Raw genomic sequence first — 14,343 nt, forward strand, 5'->3', positions numbered from 1 at the left:
CATACAGTTATACTGATAGAGAGCTGCTTTGTCCCTGGAAGGATACGTACAGGGAGCTGACAAAGAATTCTCCACATGACCAACAGATCCTGGAAATCTGTGGAGGAGGCATAGTCTTGCTGGTGCAGACAGCAGCTATATTCAGGCTGGCCTATGCATGTTGCAGTGCTTGAGTTTTTCTGATACCGTGTCTCTCATTGCCACTGATCTATTTATTCATTTATTCATTTGCATGTTGTGCAGTAGCAGGGGAACTTGAGAAAGCATTAAGTCCTGAGTAGATTTTCTTTGGAAAGTCACAGAATAAGAAGTTGATAGTATTGCAGAGAGCAGAGTAAAAGGAAACTGAACTGGCCGAAGCATATAATCGGATAGCAATACAGGTGAAGTAGTTAAAAGTATTTGAGATTATACAATGGCAGCAATGGCAACACAGACTGATTGCCATGAGTTCAGAGAAAGACTGACAAACTATGCAGCAGAAGTGAAATATCTGGCCAATAGCAGAGACCAAAAAAGTAATTCTGATGATGCAAGACCTTTGTGGTGCATGGAGAGCAGCTGATTTAAAACTGGGTCATTTCAAATTATGTGTTCTCTTTAAACCATTACCAAAGTGTCTGACCTTTACTTGTCCCAGGTATTTACACAGAATTGCTATGAATTTACGTGAAACATGGGACTATAAAGCACTGCTTTGGTCATTCTCTGTGGTTCCCCACAATCACAGGCAACTGTGAAATAATGCCTACTTCGCTTCAGTCTACAGAGCCACAAGCCACAAAACATTTTTTCGATACTCTGTAAGAAACTAAAGGTGATGTAGAGGAGACCAAAGCCCAGTGAAACTACAGTGTCCCATAAGGAAAAAATAGGAGAGGTTAAAGATACTGCCAGTGTTTTAGTTCCCAACAGTTCCTAACCCCATCTCAGACCCCTGTTCTGAAACTGAGCACACAGGCAAGTGGATGTGCAGAAACCTCTTGGTTGCACATCTGGTGTCCGTCCTGCTGTTGCATCACTCCCTGTGAGCAATCTCAGATGGTTCAAAGGCAAACTCGCCTCTCCACCTTGTCACCAAAAGTCAATTAAGTATGAAGAGAAGAAAAAACACAGTTGTGGCACAATGCAAGGCTGTATACCATAATGAAGAACTGCCTTTGAAGCCAAAATAATGTCAATATATTAGTTCTATTATTCATACCTGAGTAAATATGTAGTAATTTCAAGTAAGCTCCCAGCAGATCATGGGAGGTGATCCTTCCTCTCTATTCAGCATTTGTAAGGCCACAACTGGAGTGCTGGGTCCAGTCCTGGGCTCTTAAGTACAAAAAAGATACGGAGTGAGTCCAGCACAGTGCCACAAAGATGACTGAGTGGCTGGAGCATCTTTCATATGAGGAAAGGCTGATGGTGCTGGGACTGCTCCACTTGGAGAAGAGAAGGCTCTGTGAAATCTTAACAATGTTTGTAAATACTTGATGGGAGGGAATGAGGATGAGGGAGTCAAACTGTGCTTAGGTGAGTACATTGACAGGGTAAGAGGTAATGGGCACAAATTAAAACACCCAAAATTCCATCTGAAATCAAGAAAGCACTTTTTAACCGTGATGGTGGTCAGTCACTGGAATTAATTGCCCAGAGGTTGTGGAGTCTCCATCTGTGGAGATGCCCAGAACCCGACCAGACACAGCCCTGGACAACTGTCTCTAGGTGACCCAGCTTGAGCAGAGCTGATCTCAAGAGGCCCTTTCCAACTGGAGCACTTCTGTGAAGTTTTCAAGATATAAGAATCATAAAATAGTGTTTCCATCAAATGGGTAAAGATTCAAATTTCAGTGAAAGTGAATGCTATGATTTCCCTCTAGATGCCATTCAGCTTGCCCTACAATGTCTATTAAGAAAATTAGGGATTTTTTTTTTTTCATTATTTTCCAGACCAGATGTGTCCCAGTAATTCTTAGGTAACTCTAAGGGTAACTGGAGGGTGACTGGACACTTGCCTAGAAACAGACTCCAGGGTGGCTCTATAGGGATGTAAGGTTGTGCTCTTGTGGATTTACTTGCAGAATTAGAATTAGTCACCCGTTTCAAATGGTACCCAGAGCTTGGCTGTATAGACCTATGTTTATTTTCTCTCTGGAGTTTACCTGAGACAATATTACGTCAAAAATGTCGGAATTGCATTAATGAGTAAAAACAATGAAATATGTGGAGTTCACAAGTTCTTATGTGTGCTGGCTTCTTCTTTAAAAAGATACATTTTATTTGTATGAATGTAAAGAATTACTTTTTTTATATTGGACAGTTTAGCAGTTCTTCAGGGATTTCAACAAACCACTCCTCTACTTTGATAACGCTTAGAAAGAAACCTTTATTTTTTTATTAGACTAGCTCATGTATGTAAAGAAGGAATTAAAAGATTAAAAAAAAAAAGTAATTACTGTGTTAGAGGACACAGTACAAGTCAGTCAATAGTGAAGTCAGAGGTTTAAGAAACAGGGAAATGAGAGCAGCTGTATTTTCATCACTGTCTTGAGGGCTATAATCACCCACTCTGTAGCACCACATTTGCTGTAGCTAATATATGATATATATTTACTAGAACTAGCTCAGTTTGTTTTGCTGATTTTCTCTCTTAACGTGATGAAAGTGACCACTATGTTTGGTTCAAACACTATATACCTCTGTTACCCTCTAACTGCAGTAAGTAGATCAAAATTCTCACATCATTTACATGCTCATGTATTTTTAAATATACGTATTGTATGCAATGTTAGGAGTTAAGTACTTTTGAAATGACAATGAATTCATGAGCATATATTAATATAATTTCCTACCTCCCAATATAAAGTAGGAATAAGTATTTAAGGATCTTTGTTATGCTGCTTTCCTCAGATAACGAAATAAGAGCTTTTGCAATGCTTCTCATTTGTGCTTTATGTTGTGGTCTTGAAAGGTGCTGAGTGCCTCAGCTCTTTTGGTTTACAGAGTTAAAAGTGTTCAGCAGCTCATAAATACAGCTTGGTGGCAGCAGGACTGAGCTCCTAAATTTTAGAGAGCTGAAGCAAGAATGTGTCATATGTCCTTCAGCTGGCATGTGACAGGTACCCCTTAACAGAGAGGTATTAGTATGGCTTGTGGGAATCCCTACCCGGTGTATGTTTCCAAGTATCATGACTGCTGTGCAATTATTACTTTATAGGCTACACATAATAATAATTATGTAAAACTGTTTTTAATGTGCTTGGATATAAAATTGTGTATCCACTACTGTGTAAACACAAGCCTAGCTGATGAATTTGTTTAGAAAATCTTGCTTGTTTTTTTCCAGTAGGGAGGTTTGATAAACCATGTTTTGAAATCTCAAACTTAGAATCCAGTTTTTTTTTTTTTAAAGTCTTACTGCCACAGTCGTGGTGAAACAGCCAGCAGAGCATCAGCAGATGTTTGTTTTAAATGTGTGGAAGTTTAATAAGGCACTATTGTGCTCAGTCCACTCTCCAAGCTTGGCCACTCCCACGCTCATTCTGAAATTGTCAACTTCTGTGAAACTGACAGAACATGACTACTGACTAACCTAGTCAGTTTTGCTAAGTAAAATATTTATATGAAAAAGAATTTGTATTCTCTCTCCTAGTAACACACTTCATAAGCTTTGTTTTGTTAAATGAGTAATGTCAATTTAGAAACAATCTTGCTAACTTTCAAGACAGTGCATCCTCCAAGTTCCTCTTTCAAGTATGGGTACCCTCAGTGTCTTTCAGTGTTCTTTAAAAAAACACTAACATCATAGTTTGTGAAGATGACAGATTTCTAAAACTAAAGAATTCCAAAGTTAGTAAGAAAAATAGCTTAGTCTTTTTTTTTTTTTTATATGCCTAAAGAAAAGACAATTTAAGATATTAGTATTTTTCAGTTTTTGCATATTTTTACTTAAATTGAAAATATTCTTTTTCCATTTTCCCTGCATTTACTGTCATATATATTCTATAATAATTCATATATAATTCACAATTCATAATATATTCTATAATTCATAATTCTATAATTCATAATATATTCTGTGTTGAATATTTTTCCTTTTAGAGTTAAGTACTCTCTAACCTTTGACTGGGCAGAGTGTTTTACAGTATAATAATGCAAACAGTGGTTCACAGTAGATGGGCAAACCCATCAAAATACAACATTTTCTTAAGCTACAGATGCTGCTGCGAATGATTTTTAGCTTTTAAGCTCCTGTTCATGTGTCATACGAGATGAGAATTTTATCTGGAAAAATTATGCACGTTGTGTCAACTTACTGTCCGTCAGGTTTACCGTGCGTTCGCCATTGCACTGTAACTGTAACGCTAATAGCTCAGCGTACCTGGCTAAGCCTGGCGGTTGAGTTGGTGTGGATGGAGATGTGCTGGAGGGTGAGGGCTTCGGAGGCAGGAAGAGTGGCCGGAGCGGGCTGCAGGTACCTGTGGCACATGCCCGAGGATGAAGGGGGACTGACAGGGCGGGAGGGCCGCTGCCAGCTGAGGGTTTCAGGCGCAGGACAGAGAAGCCAAGACCCAGCACGGTCTCAGGCAACGTGAGGCCCCTGCAGCCAGCACGGGAATTACCTCGTTGTATTTTTGTTATTATTGCTAAAACAAGTGTAACAAATTGCTAGAAATACTGCAGTTGAAAAACACCATGGGGCCCCTTAGCGTTATGAATAATCTCCCGGTATTACGGTGTTTCTGTGAACGGAGGGGCAGGCGGCGGATGGGTTTGACGCCGGAGGCAGCTCTCACGTGTGCCGAGCGCTGCTCCGGCCGCTCAGTGGCGGGGAAGCACATGGAGCGGTGTTTACAGGCTGCGGGCCTAACTCGTTCACTGCTGCCCCTCGAGAGCCCGAGGGGGCCGGGCGGGGCGCTGCCTTTCGGCTTCACCTTTCCGCGGCCAGAAACGGCGGCGGCGGGGCCGAAGCGGGGCAGGGGGGAGCCGCCGGGGCGCGGGCTGCGTTGTGTTGCGCTGCTCCTGCGCTTACCTGCGGCCGCCCTGCCCCTGCCCCTCGCCCTGCCCCTGGGCTCGGCGGCCGGGGGCTGCCGGCGGCTCCCGACCCCGCAGCGGCGCTGCGGGGCTCGGCCGGGGAGCAGCGCCTGCGCGCCCGTCCCGCCCGCCCTGGGACCGGCCGCGGCAGCCTGGCGGGGAGGGAGGGAAGGAGGGCGGGAGGGAAGGAGGAGGGCTCGGCGGGGGCGGGAGCCGCACGCCGTTTCCCTTTCTCTTTCGCTCGGCGGCCGCCCGAGGCCGCGGGGCTCCGCCAGGTACGGCGGGGGTCGGGGAGGCGGCGGGACGGGACGGGGCGGGGCGGGACGGGGCGGGCAGCGGGGAGAGCGGGGGCTCCGCTGCCCCCGGGGGAGGGCCGGGCCGCGGCGCTGTGCTGGGGCGGAGGGGAGCGGAGGGCAGGAGGGGACGGAGGGCAGGGCCCGGCCCCTCCCCGCGGGGCCTGCGGGGCAGCGGCGGTGCGAGGGCGGCGGGCCGGCGGCGTGCACCTGTCAGCGCGGCCCGGCCCGGGCGGCCGCGGGCTCGGAGCTGGGAGCTCGGCCGGGCCGTTACGTAAACGGCGACCCGGGCGGCCCCGCCGAGCCGATGGCGATGCCTGGCCGCCGGGGAGTCGCGGCGGGCAGCGCGGTGCCCGGCTCACACGGCTTCTCCCTCCCCACGTGTGCCACAGGTATGGGAGCGGCCGGCCTGACGCAGGAGCCCGAGGCATGAGCCATGGCCCCCTGAGAGCGCCCGAGCCGCGAGCAAATGCCCGGAGCAGCCCCGCCGCACGGAGCAGCGCCGCAGCTCTGGTGAACCGCGGGCGTCGACGCCTCCCGGATTTGCTCCGCTGGCCCAGAGCGCTCCGCCAGCCTTCCCTGCCCCACGAATGGCTACTCAGAGGAAGCACTTGGTGAAAGATTTCAATCCCCATATCACCTGTTATATCTGTAAAGGCTATCTCATCAAGCCAACTACGGTAACAGAGTGCCTCCATACCTGTAAGTACTTTGCAGAACATCCTTCCTTCATCAGTGATGCTTCCTTGAAGTTTGATTTGATGCTTGATTTGATCTCTGTGCGGTTTCTGGTCGGTTGTCCTAGATGCTGCTCCGCCCTTTGGGTCATCTTGAGGCCATACCAGCTCCCCTTAACAAACTGCAGAGTGAAGATGCCCCTTTCCTTTCTCCCAAGGTAGTGGTGATTGTGCTGGCTCCAGCACCAAGATCGCTGTGGCCTGGCCTGATCAGAAGCAAGATTATTAGGTTGGGCGTGGTATTTTGGTAATGTGGCTGGTCTGCCTTTGTAACTTAAGCTGCTGTATCTGTTGGCAGTGAGCACTATGCATACACCAGTTTGGTCAGTACTAGCTCACATGTCTAAGGCGTTCCATGGCACATTGAGTAGAAATACTTGAAAGTTGATAAAATATTTATTTAGAGAGTAGGTCTCTTTGAAACTGACTCAGAAGAAATTGTTCAGGTTGTCTTATGCTCCTAATGCTTCTAAAATATTTGTTTGTATGAATGATATTAAACGTACAAATTCTTGTATCAGACTCAGTGGCTTATTTTCATAAGTGGAATTACTTAGGTGCACAAATTTTTTAGATTTATTCCCAAATATAAAACAGTTCACTTAGACCTTCTTAAGAATTTGGCATATTTCCAAAGAAAAAAATTGAACCGTCCTAAAAAGGAGTAAGGGGAACTACGTGTTTTCTGGTAGCCTTCCAATTTTTAAACCTATAGTAAATACCAATTAAAGCCCTGTCTTAGCATTTCCTGTTGTTTTTGTGCAGTGTTGTTCTTGTAGTTGTTATTGTCTTTGCTGTTATTTTTTACACTATAGTACTATGTATATCAAGCTGTTTGTGTTATGGTCATTACTGTATCAAGTACAGAAAGAATTAAAACCTATCATTCCTATATGTTGTTCATAGTAGAGAGGCCATATGGTTTATTGTTATATTATTATTACCACCTTTTGAGGAAAAATAATTTTGAACTGATTTTTTCTAAGTGTAATATCAACTAAGGCTTATAAATTGTTTTGTGGTATTATTCTTCTCTTTTGAGTTATTTGGTGAAGGAATTTAACGGCAGGACAAAGGAAGTTAAGCAAAGTACTCATATAATATCTTGAAATAAAACGGGGAGAAGTATATTAGCTATTATTGTATTATCTTTCCCTTTAAAGAAAGTAGAATAGTTTCAGCATTAGTTAATCTTTTTATGGTTGAAGTTTAATGAACAGTAGTAACTTTTAAAAGATTAGAGTGAGGCAAAAAAGTTGCATCAGAAATCAGCTCAGACTTTAAAAAAACAACACTTTGTTATGGAATCTTTCTATTTATATATAATTTTTTTGTTTGTTTACTTTCACTCCCATTGCAAAACAATAATGGCAGGAGGAGCATTTTTTCTCAACAGCATCTGTTTCTTTTGTTCACTTGTAGATTTTGAGCTCTTCCCTGAGTCAGTTCTCTTGCTGCCTAGTCCCCAGCTCTGCAGCCAAATTAGTGCAAGTGAAGCTTGCTGAGCTTGCATGTAGTTGCACAGGTCTTCTTGCACAAAAACTGCCATGTGTTGGGGTCATTAACTAAAAATGCAAGAAGGAAGATGGTGTTTCTTTAAAGCAGCTTACTTGCCAAAATATGAAGTTTACAGTGATGGAAAGGAAAAACAAGAAACTTGTTGATATGGAAGACTTAGGTCTGTAGAGGAAAAGGTGATACTGTGTATGTTGCAGAATTCAGGAAGATACTCTGGCAATTTTTTTTTACAGTTTGGCTTTGAGAAAAAAAAATACATATATTTTGAAGTGTAGTCATGATTCTTCAGTTATATCCAAAAAGTTATCACAAATTAATAACAACTTTAACTGTCCTTTGGTGCTTTGTCTTATACTGCTCATTGCTGTAATTCAAAACAGCGTTGCACAAATGATGACAATCCGCAGATATTAACACTTTAAGAAGGAGGATAAACTCTTTGGATACTGGGAATACAATGTATTAGTCTGGACAAGATGGCAAGCCTGTATTGACACAGATGTTCTCTGGTGATCTTAGTAACTAATGTGATGAATAGTAACCAAATCAGTTAGTGGTTAACTCACATCTGGGTTCACTGACCACATGTTAAGTAGTGAATTTCTGCTCTTAGAAGTCTGTGTCTTTTTAATAAACAATGTTTCTGATGAGGTTTTTGTGAATGTTGGACAGACAATTGAACACTCGCTATTTCCTGGGAAGATTAAATGCAACTTAGGCATCAGTAGTATAATTTTTTCCTGTTTCTTGGGAAGGAAACGCTTGTAATACTGCAAGAATAATTCATTATTCTACAAATTCACTGCTTCATTTCTTTTTTGCTACTTTCACCAGATGATTTTGCCATATGTACTGAGACATTTTTTTCTAGCCTGTTACATAATTATCAAGGATTTTAAAGAACTACTGGTTGAAGCAGGCTAGATGTGAGCTAGTGAGTATGTCCCATTATCTGTCTCCCGAGTCACTTCATTGTTTAGCAGTGTGCACTTACAAAGACTGGAAAATAAACTTTCCTCAGGAACATTCTTTAGTGCCCTTAAATATGTCAGACTGTTTATACAATTATAGAGATGCTGGTCGGAAGAAACATCCGGAGGTTGTCTAGGCCAACCTCATGCGTGAGACAGTTTAATTGCCAGTACTATACTGGGTCAAGCCATGGCTCTGAATAGTTGAGTTGTGAAAATTGGAGAGCTCTTCCAGTGCTGCACTGAATGTTCTACCAAGCAACAATTCGTGACCGTTTACTGTTTGTTATACCATTTGCCACTACTAGGAAGAGTTGGTCTCCATTGCCATTCAGATAGTATAGGCTTATTTAGATCACCTATTAGCCTTGACCCTGATTTGCTTTTGGTAAACCTATGTTAACTATTCTTGATTGCCTTTTTGTCCCTTGTATGGTTGGAAATTGATTCAAGGGACATGACATGTTCTGCCATCTTTTTGGGGAGTTAGGGGAGGCTATTTAGCTATAGTTGCCCCAGTCATCCTTCTCATCTTTCTTAAAGGTGGGCAGAACACACTACCCTTTTCCAGTCAGTCAGGTACCTTCCATAACCACCATGATTATGGTGATAAGCTTTAAGCTTAGCAAATCCTATTTTGCTTGTAGTTTTGAGTATGTCCAGTTTTTGTATGTAGGCCTTAACGTGCTGCTCCCTGGCTGCTGGTCATACCTCTCCTTCCCAAATTATGCTGGTATGCATGGAGATCTGAGTTCAGCCTTTGGCTGTGAAGACCAAGGCAAAAAAGACATTGAGGAACTCAAAACCTTTCAGATCTATTCCTGAGTTGTCTCCCTCATTCATTAACTGACCCGCATTTTCTCTGAACTTCATACAGCTACTAGCCTACTTGTAGAAACCCCTCAAGTCCTTCATTAGTTTTAGCTTTGGCTGGGTTTTGGCCTTCTTAATTTTGTCCCTAAGCACCCAAAGATGATTTTATATCCGTTTGTTTCCCGTTGTTGTTTCCACTTCTTATATGTTTTCTTTTTGTGTACTAATTATGAAGTTTGTGCACCAAGCAGCTCTTGCGCACTAGGCAGTTCTGACAATAATTCCCTGTACAATGGGGTGGTTAGCTCTTGATGTCTAAATAAATTTTATTTAAAAAACAGCCAGCCCTCCTGGGTGCCTCTCTTTGTAATGACTGCCTCCTTGGGAATTCTGACTAGCAGCGTCTTAAAGACGCTGAAGCTCTGAAACATCTCCTGAAGCTAAGAATCTTAACTCTGTTTTTCAACTTTGAAGCCTTCCTCAAAATCCTGAATTCAGTCATCTTCTTGTCACCGTGAGGCAAACTGTCACCTGTGGCTGTATTCATCACCAGTTTTTCAGTATTCGTGAAGAGCAGATGAAGTGATGCATTACTTCTACCTGGCTCCTCTAGCATCTGCATTAAGAAAGTGTCAACCAGTGCAGTCTAGGACCTTTAGAAATACCCTTCCTTCAGGAAAGCAACCAGAGAGAAAATTTTCAATATAAAATCAGTAATCTTGCAACTTGAGTGTTTTTCAGATCTTGCTGTATGCTCCAGCTGTGCATATCCTGTTCTCCTTTACTCCCTGCCTGAAGGAGTGATTAATTTTGGGAGAGGAGATCCTTAGAAGAATTCAAAAGATGACTTCTGACAAAAAATTTATCCCACAACTAACTAATTAAACTTTCTCTTGTAGAATATTTTGAAGAAAAATGCAGTTTTAAATTTTATTTTGGTACCTTGGCAGTCGGCATTTTAAAAATATCCTCTTCTCATCAAACAATATGTATCTAGAGATGCACAAGATATGTACTTTCTTAAGATGGCGTACAGCACAGTCCTGACACTTGTATCTGTAAATTTCAGCTAAGTACAAAGATCTAAAAGAATGCGTGAACCAGATATCTCTGTATTGGAAAAAGCAGCATTGTATAGTATGCTATGGTTGCCAGCCAATTAGTATATGTCACACAAACACTTTTATCAATTGTAGTAAATCATCTTACGTTTTATTATGGATCATCTGATGTGTCATAGTACAACCAGGAAATACATGTCCTCATTTCACTGGCATGTGCAGCACATACCTCAAAATTCTACGAACTGTTCACCTTTTGTTAATCTGTACCAGAAGTATTAAAGATATTTTTTTCTCCCCGAGGTGGTAAATTAAATATATCTGTAATTTAATTTTGTTTAAGGATTGCCTTTTTTCCCTACCCTTTTCACCCAATGCTCAGACTTCATTGCGTTCTCTGAAACTTCAAAGTGACAGGCTTTGAAAAATGTTCAGTGTATCATATTGAGAAGAGGAAGATTATACCTATCATATCTAAAAATACTGGTTGATTATCTTCCTCCTACTAAGAGTATCGCATATCAGTTCATTATTCTTGAGTACTAGAATTTATGTGTATTTTTGACTACATTGCTATCAGTAAATCACATTTAGCTTTTGTCAGGCAAGTCAGCATAGCAGCATAACTTTATGTGAGGGAAAAAACAAAAGTTGTTTTTGATTGCTACAGTATTGATTTACAATTTCAAGTTTTTTCCTCATATAAGATGACCTCATGCTTTGTGTTGGCTGTACAAAGACTTGGTCCAGATCTTTATCTTTGTTGGCATAGGGAATACATCCATACAGGACTGGCTTACGATTCATAATTCTTTATCGTGTTTTGTCTGTATGTATTCTGCTCCAAGACCTACTTACACTGAAGATTGAGTTCTTCATTAATCATTTGTCTCTTTCTTAAACCCCCATGGCTTTCAAGGCTGCCACCTTCCCTGAAAAAAGGTATAAAGAGAGCACATAAATATATTCAGACTGAGGAATTCAGTTCTTTTCCATAGATTAGTTTATCTTATAAATAGCTCTTTAAGTTATGTTAATTTGGATTTTAGTAGGCTTTATCGTTAGCAGTGTTCAGTGTTTGGGAGGTTTAGGGAGTCAATCACCTGACTTTAAGTAAATGTATTAGTTACCTATCATCCTGTGACATAGAGTTCTTCAGAACAATAATGATTTCAAATTTCTTCTGGGTGTAAATGGAAGTCATGGCTCATCCACGTTCTGTTAGTTTGGAAAACAAACACAAAGCCTAGCAAAGCCATGTGTAAAATATCTTTATAAGTCGGATCAATGTGTCCTTTTCAAAGAATCACTGTCATCTCATCACAGACTTCAAGAACGTCTCTATCATGAATGGAGCCAAGATCCCAAGAGCAAGCAGAGGGAATTAAATTCTCAAAGAATTTCAGACATACCTTTCTTGAAACACAGGGAAATGTTTTCTGAAGGAGGCTAGCACTAATTGATTACAGGAAAAAAAATAAAAATGAAACCACTATTGTGTTGATACCAAGCCAATGGTAATCATTTTGAAAAACTTTTTGTGATATACTTCTTAGAGTTTCTATTTCAATACATTTTCCAAATAAGATTAGGGCCTATCAGTTCCAAAATCAATATTGACCAATGCCAACAGTGTTTGTAACATTTTTTCCAAATTTTTTGTTCTTTATCAGTTATTGAAAATTGGCATCAGGTAAGAAAAACTGAAAACATAGAGACAACTGCTGATCCTACCAAAAAGGAGGCTTACAAAAAAAAATTAAAGACCAACCCCTTTATTATAAGAGTTAACACAAGCGGAATTCCATTTCACTTGCTGTTCTTCACTGAAACAGATTTATCCCTAAACTCAGTTTTGTAAAGGCAAGTCAGATAAGGTCTACGATAAACCAAACTCTTATGTTACTTACCGCAGCAACTTTCAGCTGAATTTCCATATGGCCATTATTTGTGACTATGTTAGACTTAATGATTTTATCGTCATACTAGCTTCTCAGCTTTTTTTTTCCCCACATATTTTTAAATTGAGAATCTCCAATTAATGGCATTTCCAAGATAACAAGCAATTCTTAACCTTGTAGTTCTCATCAGTGTTGTCATCATGTGCCAGTAATTGGTACAGTTTCTCCTGACAAAGGTAGAGTATCATCTCCATCTTTAGCATGGTGTAGATACCAAGATTATGAGATACCAGATGCTGCAATTTAAGAGCTTGGTTGACAGCAGCGTGTTTCACAGATTCCTGTGAAGCTTGGGCACAATATGGTTATTTAGATTCTCGTTCAAGTTGTCTAGGAAGTGCTTGTTCTACAACTTTTGTTTCAGACTTACGCTATCTTTGATTTCAGGCTTAATAAATTAATTTTCTTTAGACATTTGATTTATATCACCTAGTCCTAATATCTCTACATTTAATTGCTTTGGTGTTCTTTACCTCAATTACACAGAAGAGTTGTGCTCCCCCAAAATGTCCTGATTTTTTTTTGTTATGAGGAAGAAAGCACTTCCTTTGTTAATGAGTGGGAAAGATCTAATTTTCTTCAACGAATTACTGTCATTCACGGCAATGTTTCCTTTTCTAGACTATCTTCAATAAAAAATCTTGCAAAAAGTAAATGTCTCCATACAGTCCTGTTTCCTTTCCTTTTTTTTTTTTTTTTTTTAAACAGGGATTGTAGTACATAGCATAGTATAGTATAAATTAAAGAGCCTTCTCCATCATGGTTTTGTTTCACATTGTCTTCTCTTTTGATTTTCCTGTTGTGTTCAGAGTAGGACCTTTTCTTGGTTAGCTTGTTTTTCTTTGCTCAAGAAGAGCAAGATAAATGAATTACTCAGTACTTGGACTGCCTGTTTCAGAAAGAAAAGCTCACTTCACCCTAGCTTTCTCATGAACAATGTATCAAAATTTCATATTAATCAGCCATACTGACTGTTGTTTTTTTCTATTCAAATGACGTGGCATGTTCTTGAGCCATTTGTGGGGGGGTAATCTTCAGGACTATTCATAGTATCTAAAAAGTAGAGATACAGTAATTGGTGTTTGAAGATAAGCAGGAATATTTTTAGAGGTTATTGAATAATGTTGTTTGGCCAGCTAATGAAAATCTGTCTCTGTACATTATAAACATTCAAACGGTGGTGTTGGCTGTTTGCAAGTAATTCAGGTGAGGACTCTTGTAGGGCTTCTATCTCCTCTCAGTCATGTTAACAAAGATTTTATACAATTCTCTTAGTATAAAATGTATGGTCTAAAAATTATTGGGACTTGTGCTTTAATTTAAGCATGTCCTTAAGTGCTCTGTTGGACTGGCATGGATACTTCTATGTGGGTGATGAAATTGTTAGTATTCTGCATGTATTCTACATGTAAGTGTATTGACCACTTAAAGTCTAAGGGACCTGATTTTAAAATCTTCATATGAAAAAAGTGTAGTAGCAAGCTGTTTTGTGTTTTGTGTTTGAGCATTAGTTACAAAAAGAATATAGAAAAGTGAAAAAGTCTTGTAGGTACAGAACACCGGCTTGCTGATCTTCACTAGATTTCTTACCCTGGGGAAGTGTTAGGAAATGCATGTGCAAAAATCAATTAGGTGCAGTAACGTAGCAAATTATAAAAATTCTGTGATGTAAGAAGAGTTCTGTGATTACAGGTTCTTGTGTCTGTATGCCAGTGCTAAATACCTCACACCTCGAGTTTAAGAAAAAATGTACTTGTGTCCTGAGGCTTGAACTGTGCTCTCATAACATCACAGTTACCAGCTCTGTTCTGGGGTCCCTATGTGTAGAGGACAGCATTGTGCCTCACTTACTGGACTTGTTTGGCAGGACTTCTGGGCTTTCTGAACTCATTTTACCAGATCATCAGCAATTTGTCATGCATCCAGCACTGCTAGAGCCATTTAGCTTGGGGAGAGTGCCAAGAGCT

The 14,343-nt window shown here is 40.9% G+C and overlaps 1 protein-coding gene across 5 annotated transcripts in view; it reads left to right on the forward strand.

The window, feature by feature from the left end:
- Positions 1–14,343, forward strand: part of PCGF5 (polycomb group ring finger 5) — a 61,293-nt gene that overhangs the window by 20,354 nt on the left and 26,596 nt on the right. For 3 of the 5 annotated variants that reach the window (XM_040563565.1, XM_040563569.1, XM_040563567.1), the window contains exon 2: positions 5,708–6,017. In XM_040563565.1, coding sequence (XP_040419499.1) covers positions 5,906–6,017 — 112 coding nt within the window. In that variant the 5' untranslated portion in view covers positions 5,708–5,905. Of the gene's footprint in view, positions 1–5,183; positions 5,298–5,707; positions 6,018–14,343 lie in introns of those variants that run through there. The other 2 variants (XM_040563566.1, XM_040563568.1) reach the window with 1 other exon arrangement.

Source organism: Cygnus olor, chromosome 7 (genome assembly GCF_009769625.2).
Source record: "Cygnus olor isolate bCygOlo1 chromosome 7, bCygOlo1.pri.v2, whole genome shotgun sequence".
Taxonomy (NCBI): Eukaryota; Metazoa; Chordata; class Aves; order Anseriformes; family Anatidae; genus Cygnus; species Cygnus olor.